This window comes from Pogoniulus pusillus, chromosome 5 (assembly GCF_015220805.1).
Source record: "Pogoniulus pusillus isolate bPogPus1 chromosome 5, bPogPus1.pri, whole genome shotgun sequence".
NCBI lineage: Eukaryota > Metazoa > Chordata > Aves > Piciformes > Lybiidae > Pogoniulus > Pogoniulus pusillus.
Window position 1 is genome coordinate 20,994,809 of NC_087268.1, and position 26,888 is coordinate 21,021,696.

General features: G+C 39.3%; 1 protein-coding gene across 2 annotated transcripts; it reads left to right on the top strand.

Annotated features, from left to right (window-relative positions):
* ASMTL (acetylserotonin O-methyltransferase like) lies at nt 1-26,856 on the top strand. 2 transcript variants are annotated; one of them, XM_064143471.1, is made up of 13 exons: nt 1-93; nt 1,521-1,652; nt 4,968-5,015; nt 5,566-5,630; nt 7,566-7,627; nt 9,522-9,630; nt 14,738-15,164; nt 17,825-17,987; nt 19,583-19,767; nt 22,132-22,261; nt 23,319-23,462; nt 24,023-24,145; nt 25,677-26,856. In XM_064143471.1, the coding sequence occupies exons 1-13, from the start codon at nt 1-3 to the stop codon at nt 25,892-25,894; spliced, it is 1,899 nt and encodes a 632-aa protein (XP_063999541.1). In that variant the 3' UTR covers nt 25,895-26,856. The 2 variants fall into 2 exon arrangements, with proteins under 2 accessions (XP_063999541.1, XP_063999542.1); XM_064143472.1 differs by lacking the exon at nt 25,677-26,856 and adding an exon at nt 24,629-25,669.
* The last annotated feature ends 32 nt before the right edge of the window (nt 26,857-26,888 follow it).

Here is a 26,888-nt window from a genome sequence, read left to right on the forward strand (position 1 = left end):
ATGGTGTTGAGCCCGGTGCTGGGGAAGCTCGTCAGCAAGAGGGTGGTGCTGGCCAGCGCCTCGCCGCGCCGGCAGGAGATTCTCACCAACGTGGTGAGTGCGGGCGGGCTGCTCACGCCGCCGGAACAGGAGAAGGCCGCCGCTGCCGAGCGCGGTGCAGTGCGCAGGCGCCGAGCGCGGGAAGCCCCTGCCAGTGGCCACTTTGGGCCTGCTGGGCCCATCGCCTAGTGGCTCACCGAGCCAACAGCTCTCGGGAGTTGGCGGCACGGGCTGAGACGTGCCCCCTGCAGCAGCCAGGTTCATTATGTTTGGGGGTGATGGCTGCGGCATAACCGCCGGGCTTGCCCGCTCCCGGCTACTGACCCGGGCAGCGGCATGCAGAGCTGGGTGTTTCGGGGGCTCTCAACGAAAACAGCCGACTGCCGTCTCGTTTCTGCTCGCCGAGCTGATTATGAACCTTACCTATGATTTTATTTTGTTTCAATCCAAATACATCTTGGACAGTTTTCCTCTAAGCAAGTATATTTGTGTGCGATCAGATTAATAGAAGAGTGGGTTAAGCTGTTCTTGCTCTGGCTGAACAATGCCAGAATAATTACTTGCGGCATATCGTAGAAAAGTTTGGAAGGTCTTCAAATGGACTGCGGCGATTAAAAATGCCCTTCCGCGTACTGAAATTTCTGGAGTTTGACCTGAACTTCATGAGATTACTATTCTGAGCAGGGGCGGGGGGCTAGCAGGGGAATAGGGTAGCTGACCCTTGTATCCGAAAAGCACTTGTGAAGTGCAAAGGAAGCCAAAACTCTATTTAGACTACTCACTGCCTGTGGAGGAACATGTCGATCTCACTGGGTATACTGCAGGAGAGTTTGGAATGGCAGTTGCATATTACAGTGCAGCTAATTTAGATTGCTTATAGTGTGGCTGTTCGTCATGGGACGTGTTGAATTTGAATGGAAGAAAGCACGTTCTTTGCAAAATAACAGAGATGCATCAAGGTTCAAGCACGCACTGCGTTACTAGAACATAGCTGGGTGCAGTAAATTCATGGGTGTAAATACGAGCAAAAAGTAGGAAGAATAGATTTGTTTTGCTTTGACAAGATCCTACGGAAACTGGCTCTTGTTTGGTACATGTGTAATGACATGTAAAGACTGGGTAGTAAAGATCCTGTAAAAATGTCTACTACAGCTTCAAAAGTAAAGTGCTAGGGACAGAGTTTTTGGGGTTTTTTTGTTTTTTTTTAAAATCCAGTAGTATTTTATACTGTTAGTTTTTTATAGGAAAAGAATGATGAAATTACTAGTGTGGTTAGGCACTAATAAATACTAATAGTAAAACCAACTAAACACAACAGTTTAAAAATTCTGTCTATTGTATGTTTTATTTGGCTTTTTTGCTCACCATTATGGTGGGGTTTTGATGTTTTATGTTGTTGGGCTGGTTTTTGTGGTTGGGGTTTTGTTGCATTAATAACCTTTGATAACAACACTGGAATGCATTGCTTTCCTTTGTTACAGGGGCTGCGGTTTGAAGTGGTTCCTTCCTGGTTTAAGGAGACACTTGAAAAGTCATCTTTTGCAGCCCCTTATGAGTATGCCATGGAAACAGCAAAACAGAAAGCTCTTGAAGTAGCAAACAGAATGCATGTAGTAAGTAAACAACAATTTAATCAATGAGTTTTTTACCTTCAAGTGATGCCTGCTACTGTGACTTCATTTGCATGCACTTTTTAGGTGGTCTCTGGGTACATTCAGCAATTTTGCTGATGATGGAAAATTGGGAGGGTGTGGCTTACACCTTGTTAGGCTGTGCTGCCATCCAACAAGATGTGGACAGGCTGCAGAGCTGGGTGAAGGTAAACCTCTTGAAGTTCAATAAGAACAAGTGTGGGGTCCTGCATCAGGGGAGGAATAACAGCAGGCACCAGTACTAGTTAGGGGTAGCCCTGCTGGAAAGCAGCTCCACAGAGAGAGACCTTGGAACCCTAGTAGACAGCTGTCCCATGTTCTCTTGGAGCCCTAGTAGACAGCTGTCCCATGTTCTCCATGGGACAGCAGTGTGCCCTTGTGGCGAAGAGGGCCAGTGGTATCCTGGGCTGCCTCAAGAAAAGTGTGTCCAGCAAGTCTAGGGAGGTTCTTTTCCTCCTCTACTCTGCCCTGGTAAGATCACGCCTGGAATACTGTGTCCAATTTTGAGCTCCCCAATTCAAGAGAAACATAGAAACATAGAATCAACCAGGTTGGAAGAGACCTCCAAGATCATCCAGTCCAACCTATCACCCAGCCCTATCCAGTCAACTAGACCATGGCACTGAGTGCCTCATCCAGTCTTTTCTTGAACACCCCCAGGGATGGCGCCTCCACCACCTCCCTGGGCAGCCCATTCCAATGGGAAATCACTCTCTCTGTGAAGAACTTCTTCCTAATATCCAGCCTATACCTACCCTGGCACAACTTGAGACTGTGTCCCCTTGTTCTATTGCTGGTTACCTGGGAGAAGAGGCCAACCCCCACCTGGCTACAATGTCCCTTCAGGTAGTTGTAGACAGTAATAAGATCACCCCTGAGCCTCCTCTTCTCCAGGCTAAACAGGCCCAGCTCCCTCAACCTCTCCTCATAGGATTTGTGCTCCAGGCCCCTCACCAGCTTTGTTGCCCTTCTCTGGACATGTTCCAGCACCTCAACATCTTTCTTGAATTGAGGGGCCCAGAACTGGACACAGTACTCAAGGTGTGGCCTGACCAGTGCTGAGTACAGGGGCAGAATAACCTCCATTGTCCTACTGGCCACACTGTTCCTGACCCAGGCCAGGATGCCATTGGCTCTCTTGGCCACCTGGGCACACTGCTGGTTCATGTTTGTGGAAGAATTTCTCACCAGTCGAGGACATAAAGTCATAAACATGGGTAACTGGCGCTGAGAACGTCCTTGGTTCCCAGCGAGGCTAGGAAATCGAGATGTAAACAACTGAGCACCCCACACACAGCTGCAGTGGGCAGAGACTAGATAACCAAGGGGGCTGGAGTGGGTGGTCTGGGAGGCTGACCCTTAGAATGTTGTGATAAGTTAACCTATGCACACCTTACATGTAACTCTGGACCCTCTGACTGTAACCAATCTTAAACTGAGCACGCCTCTTGCTAGAATGCATATAAGTCACTGTATCACGGAAATAAAGTGGATTTGACCATCTAACCATAGTGGTGAACAAAGAGTCATCTTCCCATAGCACTCCACCGAACGTGATTCCCAACACATGTTCAGCTACTATCTATCACTACCCCCAGGTTCCTTTCTTCCTCACTGCTCTCAGTCACTCTGTCCCCAGACTGTAGTGCTGCAACATCCTTCTTTGCAGTGTTTTGCGTAGGGTCTTCGTGACTCTCATAACTATCTTCCTTTGCCAAAACTACAGCCTCCTCAAGAACTAGGTTCTGCTGGAGAGAGTCCAACCAGAGAGCCATGAAAATGACTGGAGGATTTAAGCACCTCCTCTGTGAAGAGAGACTGAGAGACATGAGGCTATTTAGTCTTGAGCAGAGAAGACTGAGAGGGGAATCTTATTAATGGCTATAAATATCTGAGGGGTGAATGTTAAGTGGGAAAACACTAGTATGAATCTAGCACTTTGCTACGTTTTCCATTAACAGTAGTTCAACTGATTGGTTGTGACAAGAGAATAGGTCAGAAGTTGTGACTACAGAGGTGCTAGATCAAAGCAGAAAAAGAACGCAAGTTGTGTTTTAAAGCATTCTGGTCAAAGAAACAAGCAATTTCATTTTAAGAAGGGAGAAGCTGATGTGATACTATGTTCTATAGTCAAAGCATACATTTTGTATCCTAAATATTGTCAAAGTTAGTGATGCAACATACACTATCAGTGGCATATTTGACTTCTGCCCTTGACTTGGATCGACTTTTTGAGCACATGAGGCTGCTCACTACAAGAACCTATTTCGATGGCCAGCTGATTAGATCTCACAAAATGTACCATAATCATTTTTTTTTATAAAGAGCTCTGAAAGAGAGATGTCACCATTCTTCAAAGCAAATATTGCATTATCTCCAGTGTAAATTGTTATCCAGGTTTCTGTATGGTATGACATTAGGAGAGTGGATTTTAAACCCAGTCCCACTAACTGACTTACACTGGACTTTCATTGCAAAACCATATGCTAGTTCAGTGGATTTCAAAATGCTTCTTCATACAGGGATTTTTTTCAGTGATAGCTTTAATCTTACTAAAGGACATCAACAGCCTTTCTACAGGAGAATCACTTCCCTACAAAGTTTTTAATGTAGTGTTACTATTAAAGACATGGTTTCCTGTCTTGCTGTGTTAAATAGTATCTATGTACTTCATAATGTGTAAGTAAATCAGACCTCCCTTGTAAGGACGGATTAAGAGTTTAAAGCCAAGAAAGGGTTGCAAGGACTCTTTATACACCACCCCCAATTTCCCAGAATGGACTGTATGTGTTCCCTTTTCAGAGGGACAAGCAAAGTGTAGCTAAAGAAAATTGTAGATAAAGAAAGTTGGAGTTGTTTTTTGTGGTTTTTCTTCAGCAAAACCTGACAAGGTAAAATGATCCTAGAGGGCTTGGAATCCCTTGCTTCCAAATACTGGGCACTTCCTTTAAAGGAATTCTGTCTGCTACCTTGAAGACCAGAATGACTTTTAAGAATGCAGTTAGTTCTTTTCTGGTTGCATTTGTTAATCAGTAACAAGTTTAGGCAGAATTTTGACCTGAGGATGGTCTGCTCAAGCCTCTGTTTCACTCACTTTTATGGCGATATGAAAAACTGTTATTTTGTAAAAAGTATGAAAGGGGAAGTAGTGTCTTGCTTTCAAGTCAGTGTAGAGCCCTGTTTGTAAACTAGCAACTTTGTTCTTTCTTACTTTAAGTTTTAAAATGCTTTGTTCTTCTACCACTTTTGAGAAATTATTTCATTATGCCTTTGCAGAAACACCTGAAAACACCTGATGTTGTCATAGGAGCAGACACTATTGTGGTAAGAAGTCATCTGTGATTTAGCATAATTGACAAGAAAATATTTTTATGTTTAGGTTTAAAGTTAAAATTGGAAAGTTGTCTTCACTGAGAAGTTTCACCTGCAATATAATGCAACGTTTTGTGTTTTGTGAGTGTGAGTTGTAGAGTTGTGTTTCTTTCCCAGCAAAACACTGTTTGGTGTCTTGAGTGCTAGAAATCTTGCTGCTGTTTTTGCAGAGACACTTGTATTGCAAAAGTATTGCCTTTGATCCTCTAATATGTAATGGAAATCCTGTTCTCGGGCAACTGTTGATTGTCAAGAAGATCTGTCCAGTGTTGTGCCTTGTAGTGGGCATTGCTTTATACTTGTCATCTCCACAGAGACAGCAAACATTTAAGGATGTGGATGCTATGAATACTGCACTCATGTTCTTGATATAATCTGGTTTTCTTCCTCCAGTCAGTCACTTGTGTTTGAAGCCCTGGCTGAAATCATAGCTTAAATGTAATTTTAGAGCTCAGTTTTTGAAAAGGATGAGCACCATATTCACTCTGTCTTTTCATTTTAGTCTGTGGACGATGAGATCCTGGAGAAACCAGTTGATAAGCAAGATGCTTATAGGATGCTATCAAGGTCTGTAGTTTTATATATGTATATACTAAGCTGTTTGTCTGAAGGGGTGCTCTATAGATTCCTTGATGTATATGAAAACTCCATAATTTTGAATGTCAGTCTTTTCCAGTGTCAGTTATTTTTAAATAGAGTAAGCCAGTTCTGCCCCTGAAAAAGTTAGACTCTAAAAACATTACCCACAGGTACTTGCTTTTGTCCCTTCACCTTAGGAAGCTGATCAGGGACATAATGACCCATTTTGTTCTCCCTTTAATTAGTTTTCGGGGTTACTTATCACAAGCCTGTATGTATGCTTCAAGTGGTACAGGAAGGGGAGATGAAAAGTCATGATAGGAAGGGGAACAGAACCATCATAGAAGTCATTGAGGCTTGACATGTAAAGGAAGAATATTGCATGTACAGGACACGCGTTCACGGCCATTTGCTTTAATTTCTGCTAACTGAGGAGACAAATTCTTCTTCCATCAAGTGATCACCATGAGTGGTGGGCTGGTGGTTTTTGAGGCTACTGCTTTTTTCCTAAAGGATACATTCTCCTGCAAGCTTAATGAATCTTTTAGAAACAAAAATGAAATAATTCTAGGCACCTCCTTTGGGAAGGGTGAAATGCGATGAATCCACTGCTCAAGCTTTTGATTTAGGAGGCAAATATGGAAAAGGTACACTAGAATATGGTAGAGGTTTTCATCAGTTTACATTCTAGCTCAGGCATCTAAAGAGTGAATGCAAGTGGCTTGGTAGCTTTTTGAGTTCAATTTTAGGTTTACATTTTTTAGCCTACACGTAGGCTGAATTTTTGATCCTTTGTCGTGTTACTAACTTAGAAGTAGTAGTTTTAAAATTGTAAAAAAAAAGTAGCATATATAATTAGTAAAAGGTTCTAAAAGGAGTCTGGCAAATGATTTCTCAAGACTGTTTTTGTTTGATATTGTGCCAAGTTCAAGTAGTTCATAAATAGTACCTTTTTTTGATTACAGACTTTACTTCTAACACATTCAAATGGGCTGGCATTTGGATTTTGGTGTATTGTTTTGTGGTGTTTAAGCTCAGTATGTCAGTCTGTTATTCGTGCATAGGAAGTACATGTAAAATTTAGCTTCTTAGAACAGGAAACAATGCAGATGATACATACTTGCATATATCCAAGGTGGCAGATTAAAATTTTCACTCACTGTTTCATCTTGCAATTAATTGTGTGGAACCTTGTGGAGGATAGTAAGGGTGTGAGATTTTTCTAATCACATCAATTAGTCTAGGTAATCTCTAAGAAGACTGTTCCTTGACTAGTGTCTCCCAATATTCAAATTCTCATACTATTTACACTTAATATTTCGGGCACAGTAGATTAATAAACTTAAAGCTCTCGAAATTGAACGGCCACAGTGTGGCGCTCTGGACCCACTACAGGAGCGATCCCATGGGTGCGGGGAACGAAGAAATTCAGGCTCTCTTCCTCTACACTCTGCTATGGGAGCCCTGGGGCCAGTCTGGGCAAAGCAGCTTTGTAAGCTCTAGCTGCCTATCATTTGCTGAGTCTAATTTGTATCACGTAGCTATTTGTTGCCAGCTTTCAGCGAAGATGCCTGTAATAGTAGTGTTTATGCTAATTGGCTTTTTCTTATGCATCTGAAGTAGTTGTTTCTTTCTGTGTACAGCGAATAAGCTTATATCATGGACTATGTGTAGATATCGTTACAAATGGGATTTTGGACTCTTGAAATTAATCTCTTGAGAGTGTGTTTTCCTTTGTTTTACCAGTATATTTTCACCTATAGTGAAAAGAAAATGCATTTAATAAGGATACATGTCAGAATCATCAAGTGATGCTTTAATATAATGGTCTGTTTCTCAGGCTGTAGTAATATAATTGTGTAGAACATTTTTGCACATAACAAATTTCATAAAACCATTAATTCTGTACTTTTTTCCTGACAGGTTGAATGGGAAAGAGCACAGTGTTTTCACAGGAGTTGCTATTATACATTGCAGCAGTAAAGGTACATCTGTCATTTTATTAAAAACTTGGTATTTTCATTAAAAATTACTGTCATAAGGACTTGTGAAGAGATAGGACTTTTCATATGCAGTCTGGATTGGCTTCATACTCATGATGGGAATTACAAATGCATAAATTAAAAGCACCCCCACAAAAGCCAGTGTGCTTACTGTATTCAGTTTTCACACAGGAAGGAGAATGGCAAAATCAAATGGACTTTAGAAATACTTCCTCTGAAGGCTATGAGATTAAAACATAACTGTAAACTCTGGGAATACTCCTAAGTTCAAGTAAATCACTACAGACTGGGATGAAGCAGAATCTGATCTGTGTCTGTATTCCTGTGTTCTGTTTACAGTGGCTGATGAATACAAGTAGTTGCTGCATCTGTTGTTACTTTATTTTTCAGTCAATAATGGCAACTTAGAAGCCCATTTTTAGGGGATGCGTAAAGTACTTAATACCTCAGACTGTTAGTGAACTGTAGGGAGCAATAAATCAATGTTCTTTATCAGATAGTTTATTTATATTTTTGAAGGACTTGCTCTGATAATTATGCCAATAATCTTTTAGTAGAACTTTTGCAAAGATCATTTCTAAAAATTTCACTGTACATTTCTCTGTAGGAAAGTCACTTAAAGCTTTTAATCTTTACTGGAATGATTGCTCTTAACTCTTCTAACAGAAATAGTGATCCAGTACAATTATCAATATGCTAGTACAACAGAAGGAGAGCTGCTGCTAATAAAAAATCCCAAACATGTTATCAAGCTTTCTTGTGAGCAATTCAGCAAGAATAACAATGCCTTTTTTCACTCTAGGAAGAAAGTAAAAGTGCACAAAGCTGTGATCTTGATGCTGTGACAGGTGACAGCACATCTCATTTAAAATTTACAGATTTTAGCCACATCATATTCAGAGTAATAAAATGATTATAAGTCTGCCTATCCCCCAAGGGATGTAATCAGTGGAGGTGTAGCTGATCAATTTTTTGTTCGGTTGTTTTTTTAATCAGTACTGGAAAACATTGTAATCTGTCTTCATATGAAATATTTTTTTCTTTACTCTGGATTTCTAAATGTTATTTCAGCACTGACACCATTAACAGATGGTTAGTATTTTTTCATTGGTCTGTACTGTGAGTTTTTCTCCTCAAGAATTTCTCTGCTACCAAAACAATGGAAACAGGAGATGCTGATCTTTGTACCTATAGAAAAGAGTAGAGAGAGCTAATTATTCATAACATGCCCACTCATTTGTGCAAGGCTGTTTCATTTTAGAAAAGCCTCCATGTGCTGTGATACCAAATTTGTGGTGTACCACATGCAATGGGGTTCCATGTGCTGGTATGCAGCACTTTATTGCACCTCTGGCCTTCTGTCAACCAATTCTAGATAAAGAAGTCCGAAATAATAATTTCTTGAGAGGTGATATGGAAATGACGCTGATGGTTACTGATGGGACTGTTGGGTAGCTGAACATGCAGTGCAGATACCACTGCACGTTCACATTCACTCATTTATAACAGATACATGTTTAGCTATGAGGTGTTGTTAAGAGTTCTTTGACAACAGTCATAAAGTTAGAGGGGTATTTGTATTCTTTTTTTTAATTCATTACTGGATGTGTATGCTAGCAGTCCATAAAAAGCTCTGCATAACCATCATTCATTAACTTGAGTGCATCCCACACAGGGAGAGCAACCTAGATTGAAAATGCAAGCTTTTGCTTTTTTAGTGAAGTTATGACTATCCCTGAAGAGCATTATTAGTCATTTGCTATACCTGTGTAGTAGCCTTATGTTTTTGTTTGGGAATTAATACAAAATAAAACTGAGATGTTATCATCCCTGAACTACAGTTTCCATTTCTAATAAGACCTCTTCCTTTCTGTAGATAATCAGCTAGAGACAGAAGTCACTGATTTCTATGAGGAGACTAAAGTAAAATTTTCTGATCTATCTGAAGAGCTCCTGTGGGAGTACATTCATAGTGGTGAGCCAATGTAAGTAAGAAACATGAGCTATCACACAGTACTTGGGTGATTGCCACCCAGCCTAATAGGTCTTAGAGTACATTAGTAGCCACCAGCATAAACCTTTTTGTTCTGTGTTCTGTAAAACTTTGCTGTGTGTATGTGGTAAATTACAGCATGAGTGATGTAAGGTGGGTATTCTGTTCTTCCTGTCCAGAGCTATCATTCCTCCAGAGAAGGTGTGTTTATTTTTATTGTTATTATCTTTATTACCCTAATAAATTTGAAAAGTGAAGATTGTTGAAATACTCTAGATTAGAGCAAGCCCTTCTGCAATACATAATTACCCCTCTGTTAACAGAGGCATGCAGGGAACTTGGATACCTGACACAACGGATAAATCTTACTACAGTAACAGGTGAACAGACTGAGTATTGGATAATAAGGGTATTGGAAAACTTCATTGAAAGAAGCTAGAATTTGGTTGATTTAGTTTATCAAAATCACACTGATGTGATGGCAAGCAACACTAGCTTATTTTTCTCTTCTTGTGGCTAGCTTATAAATGTTCTTGTGCTATAACTGTCTTAGCTTATGGCTACCCTTGTAATATGCTAGATACTTACAGATGGTAATGATTCCACAGAAGAGATAGTATGAGAACAGAATGTCTAACTACTTCTAAGATGACATTGACTAGATGATTTGTTTTTAAATTATTTTTTTAAGTACTTATTTGGAGACAACAAGGGGATGTTTGTGACTTTGTGGAGTTTCCCTTTGTGTTAGCTGAAGCTTAGTAAAGGCAAATCAGGTCATAGCACTATGGACTACATATCTGGTGATCAGAGGTGAACTGTTGGCTTTGTAACTTCAATTCTGACTGTAAGAATATCAGTCATGGTGTTTTTTAACTAATTTGTGCTATAAAACAATACAGTCATGTTTTTTACTGGGGAGAAAGAAGACAGTGTAGACTTTGGATTTAAGTGATGTCTAAGTGAGGCATACTTTCTGAATGTGTAAGGTTCCCAGCTTGTTAACAACACCGAAGTTAAACTGGATTATGCAGAGAGGAGTGATTTGGCAAAAATACAGTTTGTAACAAATTCCTAGTTAAGTTTTTGGAGGGTGATCTTTGCTGTGCAGCTGATTGTAAAATGACCCTGGGTTTTTAGAAAGAGCAACAGAATGCAAGTATTTTGGAATATTCTCATTATCCATTGTAAGGAAATACACTTTAGCAGTGCTGTGCTGCAGCAAAATGGCTCATAAGCAGTGCTGAGTAATTTTGTTGATTCTGCTGAACAGAATGTGTGACAGCAAGAGCTTCTTAGAAACCAGAGGTTCAGAGAATGTATTTCTGTGGTGTCTGGAGCAGAAGCAAATCAATCTTCACTCAAGTAATAGGATAGAAAGCATTTTCTCTGGCCTTGCAAAGGATATGTAAATAGTTTCCTATAAATTTTGTGAAACAGTAAGAAGTCTTTCTTGATGTTTTTTTGGGTTTTTTGGTATTTGAGTCATTTTTTTTCATCCCTTCTCCATAGCCACCCATAGTGATTGCATATTTATGTGCATGCAGGTTTTTCTAAAAGCTACTGCAGTTCAGATAACCATTTGCTTATTTACTCTCTCTCATGCTGTTGAGGATTGGATTGAGTTCTTTAGATATAAAGGACATCATTCGCATATAATATTTTAAAAGCCAGTCATTGGTGACAGGAGGACTAACTCTAGAAGTACATAGCTGACTTAAAGTATGAATAAGGGAGGAGGGAATGCACTATCTTAAGGTAAATTGTGATGAGGCTATACAGTCCTCAAAAATTGTCTGCAGAAAGAAGGCCTTCCCTTTGATGTTTCATTCATGTTCCTCTTCACAATCAAGGATTTTCTGGCTACTGGCAAAGTGTCTGTCTTCTTTTTTGACTCTGTAGAAAGAGGGTTGGACAATAGTAACTTGTCTATTTTTGGCTTGTGTAATGAATAGACTTAGTTTCTGCCAGCGTCTTTGACTCAGCTTTTTACTTTGCAGTTTTTCAATTGTAATCTTCCCTCTCGATCTCTGCTCACAATTTTCAGTCTGGATATCTTATGTGATTTTTGCTCTAAATAGTGGCAGTGAAACCAAAGGACCCTACTGTCCTCTGGGAAAGGTGAATAGAGAGTCTGAAGCTCTGCAGTTTCAGATGTAACGCTGAAGTAATAAAATGTAGACTATAAATGTCTAACTTTCTTCCCTTGTATAATTTTCCTCAAGCGTTACTTCCGTCAAAGCTATAGCAAATGTAGCTTATAGATTTTTTGCAGATAATTACAGTCTCCCAGCACAAATTAGCTCATGGATAACTTGAGGTTATCAGCTCTTCGACAATAAAAGCAAAAATCTTCCAGGTGCAGGATTTATAGAAAGAAGGGCAGCTGTATTGTGCTTATACTAGAACTAAATTTGAATCTTCTTTTCAATCTATCACGTTGCTACAGTTGACTCCTCTGTATAAAATAACTGTTCTTAATTCACCAGAACTCACTAGCAAGTCTTTTTCTTATGCCTGCCTATTTCTCTGCTGCTTTGCAAGTTCCTGTTCAAATGGAAATGCAGTTTTGAATGATTCCATGATGTGTGTCGGCTGACTGGGCATCTAGCTGTTGCCCTTCCCTAGGGAGAGGTGACCAAATTCTGCTTCTCCTCACCTCCATCATGCCAGTCTCTCTCCTCTATGAAACTAAGTTCATATTTAAAGGAACTAAAAGTGAGACTTAAGTATCTTCATATATCTACAGATCAGATTAAGTTTGACTATCCAGTCAATTAACTAGTAGCCGATACTAATGAAAGAAATTAGTGCACAGTTTCTAATGAATTTTAATTGTGTGCTTCATTAAAGGTGAATTTTGTCAGTGATGCGTCTACATCTTTCTAATAGCAAATCCCAGTCATAAGCTCAGGTGGACAGTGTCTAATGTGGCTGATATTTGTCTGCACTTCTACTAATGCAACTGTATTGACCAAGACACATATGCAACTATCATACACATTCTTGCCTTTGGAAACTTACTTAAAACCCAGCCAAGCATCTCCCTTCATTTGTAAGACCAGTAATTCTTGTTAGTGAAACAGTGATTTATTTGATCATTGGCTCTGCATTGGACAATTCAGATATTTGTATACATATATATACACACTATTTTGTGGCTTGACTGAAGTTAAAGTTCTATAGCTCATAAAGAATGTTCTTCAAGAGTTACCTCTTAGAGCTCTGTCTCGACATTTGTGCCATTGTATTGTGTATAGGTTTGGTTCATGTGTTTTTAAAAAATACTCAGTGGATGTTGCAAACATTCCTGCTGTATTTTGTGTGGTTGTTGATTGTGAGGTTATTTGTTCATTTTTAGTAAGTGTATTTTGCACACATTCCTGCTGAAATCAGGTATCCTTTACAAGAGGCAGTTAATTTAAAAATGGCTTGGTGGCAGCAGTGATCTTACTGTTTGTCAAAAGGTCTTTAAAGTGAGTTTGTTGGGATTTTTATTATAATACAAATTGGCTGGTGTTGTGCCTAGTCTTCTAAATTAAACCTTAAAGTTAGTGCTATGCTAAGAAAAGTATCCATTTACAAAAGCCAGTCAGAATAGCCAGAGCTAGTTTTGAGAGCTACATAAATACTGATACATTCTGGAGTCTAGCATGGAAAACTCTTGTTGAAAAATCAATGGAACTGTTACTAGCATCACACTTTTGGGCTAGAAGCTGTACCTGAAGTAGAGTCCTACTAAAGATCCAATGCCAAAATACAAAGTTCAGTATAAGACTAAAAAAGTTGTGGCCAATTGTGTTGATGTCCTTGCTATGATATTCACAGTGTCTTTTGCCTCTCTGTCAGCATATACTAGAGAAACTCAATTTAAAATTTAAAATATTTTTTAATCATTGAATGGTCCTGATTTAGATGGTCTAAGTCTTAAGTATGTTATAAAAGAAGGAATAATTAATGACAAAGCTACACAATGGTGCTTAAAATGCAAGATTAAAGGAACAGCCTTGTTTCCTGATTTATAGTAATACAAAAATTCCATTTGTTGGGGTACAGATTCCTCTATTTCTCTTGGGAGACTATTGAAAAGGGAATCCAGAAATAAATTCTAAAATTTGCTGGTTCTGATAAAATCATAAGATGAAAAATGTACAATCTTTTTTGTGTAGTAACCTTCTTTCACAAGCAATTTTTGTAATTTCATTCTACCTGAAGTTAATAGATCTGAGACTGACTGACCTTTAGTTTCAAAACTTGCTGACTTTCAGATACTTTCAGATTCTCATGTTATCATGTACTAAGCATACTTCTAACTGCTTTCTTCCTTAAATCTGAACAGTAAGATTGTTGGTATATTGTAGCTTATCTGCCTGTATGCATTTACATTCCACACAGTGGAATTTGCTTAATTACACCTGAAGACAAATTGGATTTCCAAGGTTAATCTCTGTGAAATATGTTTCCTGTGCCAAATTACTAGTATTAGTCTGACGTCTAAGATCAGAGTGTTGTGAACCACAACTCAGTGGGTTACATGATTATTTCAGAGGCAAATGGGATGGTAGTGGATTTTGTATGTGAATAGATTGCTCCTCCTCAGGAAAGTCCTATCTTCCTGATCCTCATTTTGGATATTCCTATGACTGAGATCTGCGAGACACCTACTACGTTGATTGAGTTCTGAGGTGTCTCCTTCAGTGTGAGCTCCTTTTGGAGCTATCATATCCCTAAACACCCTTCAGCCTCTTGTGAGGTAGAGCAAAGGTCTTATGCATCTGAGTGACTCAGTAGCAATATTATGGCAACACAATCTGACTGCAGTCAGCTGATGTACTTCCTGCTTAAGTGACTATGGGACTTGGATTGTCTAAAGCATAAAGACTTTAGGTTGCTTACCCTTAGGAGAAATGCTGATCCTTATATTGGTTATGTGATTTATAAATTGAAGTGTTTGGCCTAACTAGTAGATTTAATCTGCCTCTGGTTTCAGTACATAAATCTTTATTCCTGACTCTGCACTACTGATGGATTAGTGTTCTGTGCTGCTTTTACTCTTAACCTTGGTTAGATATGTGTTGGTTTTGCTTTCTTTCCCCCAGGGACAAGGCTGGTGGATATGGAATCCAGGCACTTGGTGGAATGTTAGTTGAGTATGTCCATGGAGACTTCTTGAATGTGGTGGGATTTCCGCTGAATCACTTCTGCAAAAAACTAGCAGAATTGTACTGTCCACCCCCTAAACATAACATACATCATAAGAAGTATGACTCTATCCCTTCTGTGGACACTTTTGAGAACCTAAGTGATGGAGAAAGTGAATCGTCAAATTTCACAGAGCACAAAGGTGCTAATAAGTTGGACATAAGTGGGATGTGTCCCTTAGGCGCCATTTACAACTCCCAGAACAGTTCTAGTGCCAGACCTGGTTTTGTGGTTCCTTTGAAAAATCAAAATGGAGTGTCAAAAAGTGCAGAAAAACTTCCACCTAAAATTCTAGAGCTGATGGATGGTTTTAGAGCTTCAAAGGTAAGGGGAAAAATAAAGCTACTCATTACATTGCTGACTGAGATTGTTTCATTGGACTTCAATAAATAGAAGGTAATGTGAAATGCATGAACTGGGGTAAGAATGTATTAATAATTAGTATAAAAGGACCAGAGAGTTGAAGATAGCTGAAACTTCTGCTGTAGTGCAAATACTGGGGGTGTTCTGTATCTGTTCTTATCTGGTTTATGACATTTCAGTTATCTGATAAATGTCTCTTGTCGATAGGAAAGAAAGATTGGTTTGTTGGGTTTTGTTGGGCTTTTTTTGACTGATCACAAGAGCAAAATCAAGCAGAAAGTTACCTTTATATACTCCATAAAGAAAACATTTAATATGTTTATCTGACTTAAAACTGTAATAAGAATTGCATATATTATATTTCTATTCTAGCTTTTATTATGATTCTGTGGAAGATCTTAATTTTATTGTTCCCCATTAAGGAAGATTATCTTTTTAAACCTCATTTCATGTTCTAGGTATGTTTAGCTGATAGTCTCCATGTGGTATCTGATGGAGACACACACATAACAGCTTACAAACAGGTCACACTCTGTGTAGCAGCCAGGTATGATGGGAAATAAATAGCTAGATATCTTAAGCGCTGGAATGTAGTGAAGTGAATAGTGAAAAAGGTGAAGGAGAAATGAACATAAATCATTCAAACAAATCAATGATCTCCCATTATGTTTTAAGAAGGGGTGAACATGCTGCTAAAGTGGCTTCGAAACAACAAATGTAGAACTAAAGATATAAAAATTTGAGAGAGAATGGAGGGAACACACAAAGCAGTAAACAGGAGTTTCACTGAACAGGCAGAAAGTTTTTCTGAGATATGAAGGAAAACCAGAGTGTGGTCACTAGATCTGTGGGTGTGCTGCTTGCAAAGCAGTATTGAAATAATTGAAATAACACTGGCCTTCACATTGCTATATTTGCAAACTTCCCCATGTGTCAATAGGGAGTGAGTTCTTACATATTCAAATAGGTAAGATGATGCTTAGAATTTCTTCAGTTTAAACATTTGGAGAATTGTCAGCACTCTGTGACACGTTATCTATGCTGTGTACAGTCGTGCTACTGAAATCTGTTATGCAGTGAAATAGCAGGGGCTATAAAGAGAAGCAGAAGCTTCCTTTTCCCCCTAAGCCAGTGTAAAGTCATAGTAAGAAGTGCTGAGTTTCATGCTGGGAATATTTTTCCGTAGGCTTGTATCTTCATAACATGAATTACCAGTTGCAGTGGATGCTTGCTGTGATCTGACAAAACTGATCACCTCTCCACTTGTAGAATAGGGATAAGGGCACAGAAATATTTAATTTCACAAAATCTCCCAATTTCTATTCACTTCGGTCCTTAAGTGTTGTTTCAGGGACTTCCTGCAGGTGAAGATGTTGGTGCCTGTTTTACTCTGAACAGCTGCGTTGCAGAATAGGAGGACATCAGGGCTAAATCATACTTAGCAAACTGAATATGTTCTAAATTTACATAGTCTGATCCATACTCAGAACTCCAGGGTTTCTTTGATTTTTTTTTTTCCTTTTATTTTTCCTCTCGCCTTGAATTGAGAATTACAGAATGGCAGAAGGTGATTTGGATAAGCTAAGTTTTTTTAACCCTATCTTCTCACCTTTTTCTTTCCTGTTCTTTGAGTTTCCCGATGATACCAGTCCAAAGATTGACCAGGTTTTTGAATCCAAAGGGTTGTAGAGTAATTGCATTTGGCTCAGTATTGTGAAAGCTTGGATTGTAATAAATCTCAGATATACTTTCTTAGTAGAATAAGAAGGAAAACTATAAAAGAGGATGAAGATGGTAAAATATGTAGACACATAATAGTAGAACTTATTTTTCTCTATTTGATTTTTATTAATCATAATGTCAGTCCATTTTTTTCCTTGACTCTCTTTGATTTTTAATGTACATTATAGTTGCCTGTAATCGGCAAGAAATGGATTGTGATTGCTGCGTACACTTCCACTCTTGTGCTCTGCGCAAGTTCCTCAGGTTTAGGTGTTTTAATTAGTTCAGAATACTGAAACTGCAGAATTGCAAATTAATTTCAAATTGAGAGATATGTATTACCACATCTCACTAGCTGGTTTGGTTTGGTTAGCATAGCTCTGCAAGTTCAGTTTTTCAGCTTAGACAGCTGCATTGGCTCTGAGTTTTTCTTCACCATCAGGCACTAGCTGTTGTCTTTTTCCCATTCCATGTGTGCATGTCCCATTAAGGTGTGCATGCAGTACAGCTGTGTTCTGAAGTTTAATTTTTTTTTCATTATTATTATACAAAGACCAGTATTATAGCAACTGAAGCTGTAACAGTGCCTTAGTGGAACTCTTCTGTTTCTTACATTTTGGGTGAATCAAATTCAAAATCTGTAGGCTACGTATCAGAACATTTGGAGTTCCCGTCTCTACCAAATATCTGCATTCAGAATTCTGTTACTTGACTAGAGTAGTGAAACCCTCTGAAAGGAAATGTATCTTAGCAATTTTTAGTTTTGTTAAACCATGGTGCACTTTCAGTAATTGTGTAGACTATTTCTGGGCAAAAGGTAAACTTACTTTGTTTCTTGCTAACAGTCTTTTAAAATCAACATGCTCTTCTAACAATTAACATTTTTTTCCTACATGTAGGCTCTGTTTATAGCCTCTAAACTGAAAATATTTGATCATCTAAAAGATAAGGGACCACTGAAGGCTGTGGATATTGCAAATGAGGTTGCAGCCTCTCTGTGTGGAACAGAAAGAATCCTTGATGCATGTGCTGCTCTTGGATTACTGGAGAAAACACCACAAGGTAATTAATTTCTCCTTCCTGCAATTGTGTGTAATACCAAAAGATATGCAGAATTAGAAGAGGTGCTTTGAAGGTTAGAGAGTCTGACTGGATCATGAGGGTAACTTGGATTTCAGGGAAAGAGGAATGGATTGATGCTTTTTTGCTTTCTTTATTAGTAGCTGGAATGTCTTCATTTGCATGCAGGTTTTATTTAATGAACACATTCAGGTCTCCTTTGAGGAATCCTTTGATTGCTTTTACATTCTGGACATAGTACTGACCAAATTTCTAAGAAAAAAAATTGTGGGCAATGCTAGGGAGCAGTGTAATAGTTCATCTGCACTTGGGTTGTAACAACCTCATGGATCACTACAGCCTTGAGGGAGAGAGGCTGGAAAGCTGTGCACTGCCAAGAGAACAGGGGCATTGATCAACAGCCAGCTGAATATGAACTGACAGCGTGCCCAGGTGTCCAAGAATGCCAATGGCATCCTGGCTAGCAGGACCAGGGAGAGAAGTGATTGCCCCCACTGGTGAGGCCACAAGTTCAGTACTGTATTCAGTTTTGGGACCTGCACTAAAAGAAAGACATAAAGATGCTCAAGTGTATCCAAAGAAGGGTGACAAAGATGGTAAAAAGTCTTGAGCAACTGAGGGAACTGGGATTGTTTAGCCTGGAGAAAAAACACCAAGGGAAGACCTATCAATCCCTGCAACTCTGTAAAAAGAGGTTGTAGTGAGGTGGGTGTTGGTCTCTTCTTTGAAGTAACATGTGATAGGACAAGAGGGAAACAGCCCAAAGTTGCACCAGGGGAGGTTTATATTGAATACTAGGAAAACTTTCAACAAAGAGCTTGTAAAGCACTGGAACAGGCTGCCCAGGGAAGTGATTGAATCATCATCCTTGGAGATATTAAAAGGCATGTAAATGTGCCTAGTGACATGATTTACTGGAGGATGTGGTGGTACTAGGTTAATGGTTGGACTGGATGATCTCAAGGGTCCTTTCCAACCTAAATAATTCTATTATTCTATCAGAAGAGATCAAATTCAATTTCCTGCCTCAGCAACAGAGTCACAGTCTTCAGCAGAGAAAACAGGAGCACGCCAGAATGTGTGCATCTTCTGGACTGGAACAGTACTTGAAGTTTTATGTGAGAGAGTCAGTAGTGGGAAATAAAGGAGGCTTTCAGGTCTGTTAGAGGACAAGAGCAAGGAGAATGCCCTAAAGGCAAAACATGCTGGAGAAAGCATGAAATTAAAGGAAGGAGAATTCCTAATCTAAACAAAAATGCAGTCAAGAATGAGGAACTTAAAATAATACTCTTAAGTGAATATTAGGTGTCTGAGGTACTGTGGTTTAAAAAAATTTAAAATCAGTGTTTATTTGTATCTTTCAGTACCTGTGTTCTTTTCATAAGCAAAGCACTTGCTCCTTTAAGAATAAGACCTTTAGAACTATTTCATAGAAATCTCTCCACAAAAGTTTATAATCCTAAGATCAGGATTTGTTAGCTATTTAACAGCTATACAGGAAAATGTGCCTTCAGATTTTAAATGATGGTGTTAAAATACTAAAACAAAGCTCATTACAACTGGTTTCTTTCCATAAGGTTACAGTAATACAGATTCAGCAAATACTTACCTGACCTCAGATGGTGAATACTCAGTTCATGGCTATATTATCCACTCTAATGACCACCTTTGGCCTCTCTTCACAAATTTGGAGTCTGCTGTCAAAGAAGGCAAGAGGCAGAGCCATCGAGCCTTTGGAACGAAAGAACATGATTTATTTAAGGTAATGTAAACTCTTACTAGTATCAAAACCATCTGTAAGGAGGCCAGAACTGATCTTGGAGCAAATGGGAGACTGAGCTAAGAAAGGTAGTCAATCTCAGAAATAGCAGAAACATAATGAAACTCACTAGTCCTAAACTCTTCTTGCCTTTAACTTCAGTCTCCCATTTGCTGGAGCAATCACAGAATATACTGGGAATTTCAAATGCTGATGAAAATTCTCTGGCTAAAATATTGTCCATCCAGCTAACATACTCTAAGAACAACCACTTAAACTTATGTGGCCTTTTCATAACACGAGATAACAACTGCATCCAGTTCTGGAGCCCCTTATTAGGAGAGGGATGTGGATGTGCTGGAGCATGTCCAGAGAAGGGCCACAAAGATGAGCAGAGGGCCTATGAGGACAGACTGAAAGAGTTGGGGCTGTTCAGTCCCAAGAGGGGGCTCCGAGGTGACCTTCTTGTGACCTTCCAGGATCTGAAGGGGGCCTACAAAAATGCCGGGGAGGGACTTTTCAGGATATCAGGTAGTGACAGGACTAGGGGGAATGGAGCAAAGCTGGAAGTGGGTAGATTCAGACTGGATGTGAAGAGGAAGTTCTTAGGCATGAGTGTGGTGAGAGCCTGGAATGGGTTGCCCAGGGAGGTGGTTGAGGCCCCATCCCTGGAGGTGTTCAAGGCCAGGCTGGATGAGGCTGTGGCCAGCCTGCTCTAGGGTAGGGTATCCCTGCCCATGGCAGGGGGGGTGGAACTAGATGATCCTTGTGGTCCATTCCAACCCTGACTGATTCTATGCTTCTACCTTATCACACATGTACTCCTTCCATATTGGATGCAAATCACTTGGTAATGATCTACATCCAGTTTAATAAGTGCTATATAATCAAAAGTATTTTCAAAGTTGCTTTGTGTTGAAGCAGTGGAGAAGGGATACAGTTTTTTTTTATGAAGGTTTGTAGTTTTGTATATGATTCAGGCCAGTACATAGTTATATTTAGAACTGCAATCCTTTCTTCCATTTCCATCTCTGTAGCATTCCTTGTCCAATGGTAGCCCACGTGGATGTGTTCACACTGGAGAATTGCATAGAGTTGTAACTAGCCTATGTTGGGGAACATAAATATTTGTGTGTGTCTAATGAGAGGGTTAGCAGAGTGAGCAGGAGGGACTTCACCTCTGACAGTGGTGCTGGCTTAAATTGTAATTCTGAGTTGATGCTGAGGTTCTTGGTTTGTACTAAATATCTAGGTGCTGATGAAGCCAGTCCTCTAAAGCTACAGCTCTCATTTACAGTTGATGGAAGAAAATAAGGGCTTTTGAAGACTTACGGTCTTGTTAGCCTAATGTTAGTATCTAGGTTACTGGTGCTAGAACCAGTAACCTGGAATCCTTCAAAGGCATTTTAAAGGGAATTTATATACTTTGCTTTAGGAGATACCCTGCAGTAGACACTTAGATCTATGTGCTAGTTATTTGAATGTAGGTGAACTGAATCTCACCCATTCTTAACTATCTGGATTACCAACTTGAGTTTGCTTGGGTGATGCTTGTGCAGGAGTCACGACCAGTTCAGCCCTGGGCTCCATATGCACACAGGATAGCATGTCCAATATGGGCTGATTGTGACACTCTGCATGCCACAACCTAGAAATACTTCTGTTTCATGGCAGCTGTAAAGCCAGACATAACTGATTAAGTCTGTACAAAAGGGATACATGAAGGCATTCATGCGTAAGTTTCATTTCAAAGGTAAAAAAAAAAGCATGACATTCTGATACTGATTCTGATTCATGAGCTCTTTAGGCTATGGCCTGGCCCTGCCATCTATTTGTTTTCCTATCATGGGAGAATAAATGTCAGAATTAAATTTAAGATTATACTAAGATGAAGGAAGAACACTTGGACTGAAAGAGACAATTCAATTTAAAGTCTGGAGATACCTTGCTGTGGAGCAGATGTGTTAGCAAATATATATCAATGGCATAGCATTTCGTTAAAAAACACTTTCTAGGTTACCTCTTCTTCCTGCTAGAGTGCCCCAGCTTCAATGTGTAGAAGTGCTGAATTTAATGGCCCTTGGAACATTACCAAGGATGCAAACAGGTTCAAACTAGTCAAATATATGTCCTTTGAGACATACTGCAAAATATGTCTGTTATCAGTACTTTGGAGGGGATCCAAAAATTTGCTTATCACAATAGTGAAACACCAAAGAACTTGGATGAGCAACTAGTCAATGGCACTTCTAACTGTTCTTCTAATGTTAGCATTCTAATGTTAATGGTGTGCAGCTACTGCCTTGGTTCTACATACTTCTAGTTATATAATTAAAATAAACTTGCTTGTTTTTTTTTCCTTTTTAGGACTATTATCACAGCCAGGAGTTGAAGCAACGTTTCATGGCTGCCATGCATAGCATTGCTCACCTGACAGCAAGAGATGTGGCTACAGCATTTGACCTGTCACAGTTTAAATCTGCTTGTGATTTAGGAGGTATTTCTTGTAATAGAGCTTGTATACAAATTAAAGGGAAAGTTTGATTTCAGCCCTATATATTATTATTTAAAACATATGTATATGTTGTTTTTCTAGTACTGTAACATTAGAATAAAAGGGCTGAGTGCAGTTAACTGAAAGTGGAGTTACTTAAATAGTATCTGAGTAATTTAAGCGAATGTTTGCCACAATCAGTTGAATACTGACAGAACAGCTCAACACAGAAAGCAAGATGGTTTGTGGCTCAGGTAATAGAATATTGGGCTGGGAGCTCCGTTTTCAAACTTGCTCTTGATGTGCTTTAGTGTGTCCAAGACATTCAAAAGTAACGAAGGATTTTACTTCTGAATCCTTCTATACTGGACTATCAGACTTGACATGCTGCACTGCTAGAACATAAAGGGTTTTGATTATTTTAGAACTGATTCCTTTTGTGTCTGGTTTCAGTTATTATTATCTAAGAGGACCACCAAATATTGAAGACCAATTACAACTCTTCTTGTTAGTGTCCTTTTTTTGCCCTGTGCTTTGAGTTGAACAGAGGAAGTGTTATTACACAAGGAAATATCACTTTACTTAGTGCCTGAGGAGGTGGGATGGCATGTCAGAGGAATTAGCACAATACTGGTGGTGCAAACGTTGCCATTTGTGCAGAGACTCCAAGAATTTACCATCCCTATCCTTGCCCATGCCAGAGAGTATTTGTCAAGCTTCTTCTATCGGTGTGTCATAAATGGTAGATAGTTCTAGTGCTTTTCATCCACAAAGTACGAATTCTTGCCCTTCCATTACTATTCTTCTAGCTCTAAAAATCCTGTAGTACTTGTATCAAAGATCCTGTTAACAATTCCGTGACAGTAAGCAGTTGCGCTTGCATTCCCCAGGCTGTAAAGGATTGCTTTATCCACCAGGAAATGGTCATGTTAATCATTAAGCTGTCTACCTCTAATTCTGCTTTGACGTCTATTTTAATGTTATGTACAACCTTGTCTTTAAAAATGTCTGCAAATGCTGGGAGAAAAGTATTGATTTGACTTTTGTACACTTCCAACAGGTTGCACTGGAGCCCTGGCTCATGAATTGGTACAAGTATACCCAAATCTCAAGGTCACAGTATTTGACCTTCCGGAAGTCATTGCAAATACATCTAACTTCCAGTCTTCAGGACAACACACAGCTTCAGTGGCATATGTATCAGGTAAATGTCACACAGGATCTTTTGTCTTATTTGTTATCCTGGAGCACAGGGCAGGCTCTTGCTGCAGAAAATGATGTTCTATCCTGTTCAAACCACACAGGTGTGTCCTAATTAGTACAAAGCAATGAAGGCCCATCCATGCTAAACAGGGACATTGTATTTCTCAAGCTTGTGGGGATTAAAAACAATCTGGCTGTGGTTGCAGAATGTGGATAAATAAGGAAGTAGAAATTAGGTCGTTTTTTACTATCATCGGGAGTGGAGCCTGCATGTTTGTCTCAAGCAAGACAAACACGGTATCTACAAATTAGTGATGTTTTCTTCTTTGTTGTAGGGTTTCTCTCCATTCTTATGTGTTACAGAATTCTTACCTATGATCTGCATTTCTCTTCAGCTGTGCTTTCCTTATCTGCAAATCAGTGCATACCTATACCTGTTCATTCTTGTTTCTTTCATTACCTCTGCTGAAGCTCCTACCTTCTCCTCCGCAGTTTCATTTAATTTTGTAGGGGTGATCTTTGTGGTTTCTCTAGGAATGTAATAGCTCTGCTTTCCAACAGGTGACTTCTTCAAGGATAATATTCCAGAAGTTGATCTTTATATCCTTTCCCGCATTCTTCATGACTGGCCTGATGAAAAAATACACATTCTGTTAAGCAAGATATCAGCTGTGTGCAAACCAGGTAACTTTTTTTACCTTGTGGGCTTACAGGTACATATTAATACACATATTAGAAAGGTATACTTTTCTGTCCAATCATGGTAGCCTGTGCTTGAATGTCTGTGCTGGCATTATGGTAATGTCTACTAAGGAAAATAAAAAGAAACATAGCTGCTAACAAAACTACAAAAAATAAGCCTTTTTTACAGTTACAGGTTTCACATACAATTGTTATCTCCCCTGTAAGCACTGTATCATCACATAACAAAGTATATGTTTACATATAGAATAGTCTGTCTAAAGCTCCTTCATGTTAATGAAGAAACAGTTTTTGTTCTCACTTTGCTGTCTCAGAACATGGTAAATATGAGTTCACTGCTTTATGCACAGATTTAATGAGAAATGTCTTCTGCTTTCTGCTACATTTGAATCCTAGAATTATAGAGCATCTTGAGTTGTAAAGGACCTGAAAGGATCACTGAGTCCAACTCTCTGATCCTCACAGGACTACCTAAAACTAAACCATATGATTGAAAGTGTTATCCAGATGATCCTTGATCTCAGAGAGGCTTGGTGCCATGACCATTTCCCTGGGGAGCTTACAACCATTGACTGACCACCCACTCCATGAAGAACCTTTTGCTAATGTCCAATCTGAACTTCACCTGAGGCAGTTCTATTCCATGTCGTATTTCCACAAGTCCTCTCACTGGTCACCAGAGAAAAGATCAGCACCTCCTCCTCAGCTGTCCGTCTTGAGGAGGCTGTAGATGGTGATGACGTCTTCCCTTGGCCTTCTCTCCTCCAAGCCAAAAAAAGTGGTCTCAGCTTACTTTTGAGGCCTTTCACCATCTTGATTGTCCTCTTTTAGACACATTAATAGTTTCATGTCCTTCTTATATCAAAGTGGCCAAAACTGTACACAGCAGTACTTGAGGTAGGGCTGCAGTGGTGCAGTGCAGAGTGGGACAATCACACTCAGCTGGCATGCTGTGTTTGATGCACCCTAGATGCCACTGGCTGTTTTGGCTGCTAGGGCACACTGTCCACTCAGATAGCATTGAAGATCAAAGGAGAAGACAAAGTGGAAAAACTGACTGCTAAGGTCATCTGATTCCTTAATCCAGCAGAATTAACTGTAGCTGTGGTTTGCTTCATAGAACATTGAAAATTATATCTAACCAATGAAGTACAATTCTTTATACATTCTGAAATAAAATTGTGGGTGACTTAATCTTCTTATGCAAAGATTGAGGTATAACAGATACTTAAAGGAGTTGCTTGATTCAAGTGAAAGCAAGACTAACTAAGAGCAGGAGTCAGGAAGCCATCTGAACTTTACTGAAGTGAAGATAGTGCTGTAAAATCCTCCTTCCTTTTAACTATTAAATGATTGCCTCAGAGATTACTGAAAACAAAGTTGTGTCACTGGAGAATAAAGACCATTAAAACACTAGGCTGAGGGGCCTCTATAACCATCTCTGAACAAAACACTAAAAACTTAAATGTAGAAATACTTTACTGAACCACTTTTGGTTGTTTTGGAAATGCAGGAGGTGCCCTGTTAGTGGCAGAAATTGTGCTTGATGAACAGAAGATGCACCCTCCTAGAGCTGTACTACAGTCCCTCAGCATGACTGAAGGCAAGCAGAGAAGTGGCTCAGAATATATACAGTTACTGGAGAAATACGGATTCACAAATGTACAAATTAAGATCACAGGAAACCTAGTAGATGCTGTTTTGTGCTTCAAGAAGGATCTGTCACCATAGTGTGCCCAATAACAAATGGGGATGCTGGATTTTTACAACACTTGTGCAATTTACCTACTACCAACCGGCCTGTATTGTCAGTTAGAATCACTTTGACCCTTTATCTGAAGCACAGATGTTACCGACCTTGAATAAAGGTTGGACTGCAGCTTCTGCAGGACTGAGTTCTAGACATATAAAAAGTGTCTGGAGCAGGCAGGGACTTCTATGTGTTAAATACCTTCATGTCCAGTTCTTTTGTGTAGTTTGCAGACTGCATTAAGCTTAGACTTGACTGTATAGGATGGCAAGTTAAAGCTACAAGATTTTATGAGTCACATCTAATACCATACTTGTCTTGGACCTTAAAAGGGAATTTTCTCTCTTCAGTGTTATTTAGTTGTTTCTGCTAATTTTTATCAGAAATTATAAAAATTAATACCATCTGTCTGGATTTGAGGATGATGGTCCTCTTTTCCAATTTTTTGTGAGCCTTGACCAAAAAACATCATAAGGATACTTTTTTTAAAGCATTTTTTCAACAGACAAAAGTGAAAATAGGTCAAAGCTCAAACACGCTCCTATAGCAGCCAAAGAGAAACTTCTGCAGCCACTGACCTCCCATAGTATGTACCCACAGAGGCTGCAGGTGAGAGCTGTTACCCATTGCTTCCTATCAGTTTCAGGGTTTTCTGAATACAGTTAAATGGCCATATATGCCTCCTGTCTCTTTACTTGAGATGAGTTTTAGGATTTATGTATAAAACTTTGTTACCAAAATTAAAAACAGAAGTTTCTGCATGTTCCAGTCTTCAATTGGTGAAGTATCTCCAATATTCTATCTCTTTGAGTAATTTGTCACTAAAGTCACCTCTCTTAATGGGTACTTTCTCCTAATACTTCTTTGATATTTATTTTTTCTATTTAAAATGGACTTTGTAGTAGAAACCTTCCTGGAGATTAAAGTTGCAATTTCAAAATAACTTCTCTGTCAGTTGTGAGTTTCTTGCCTGTC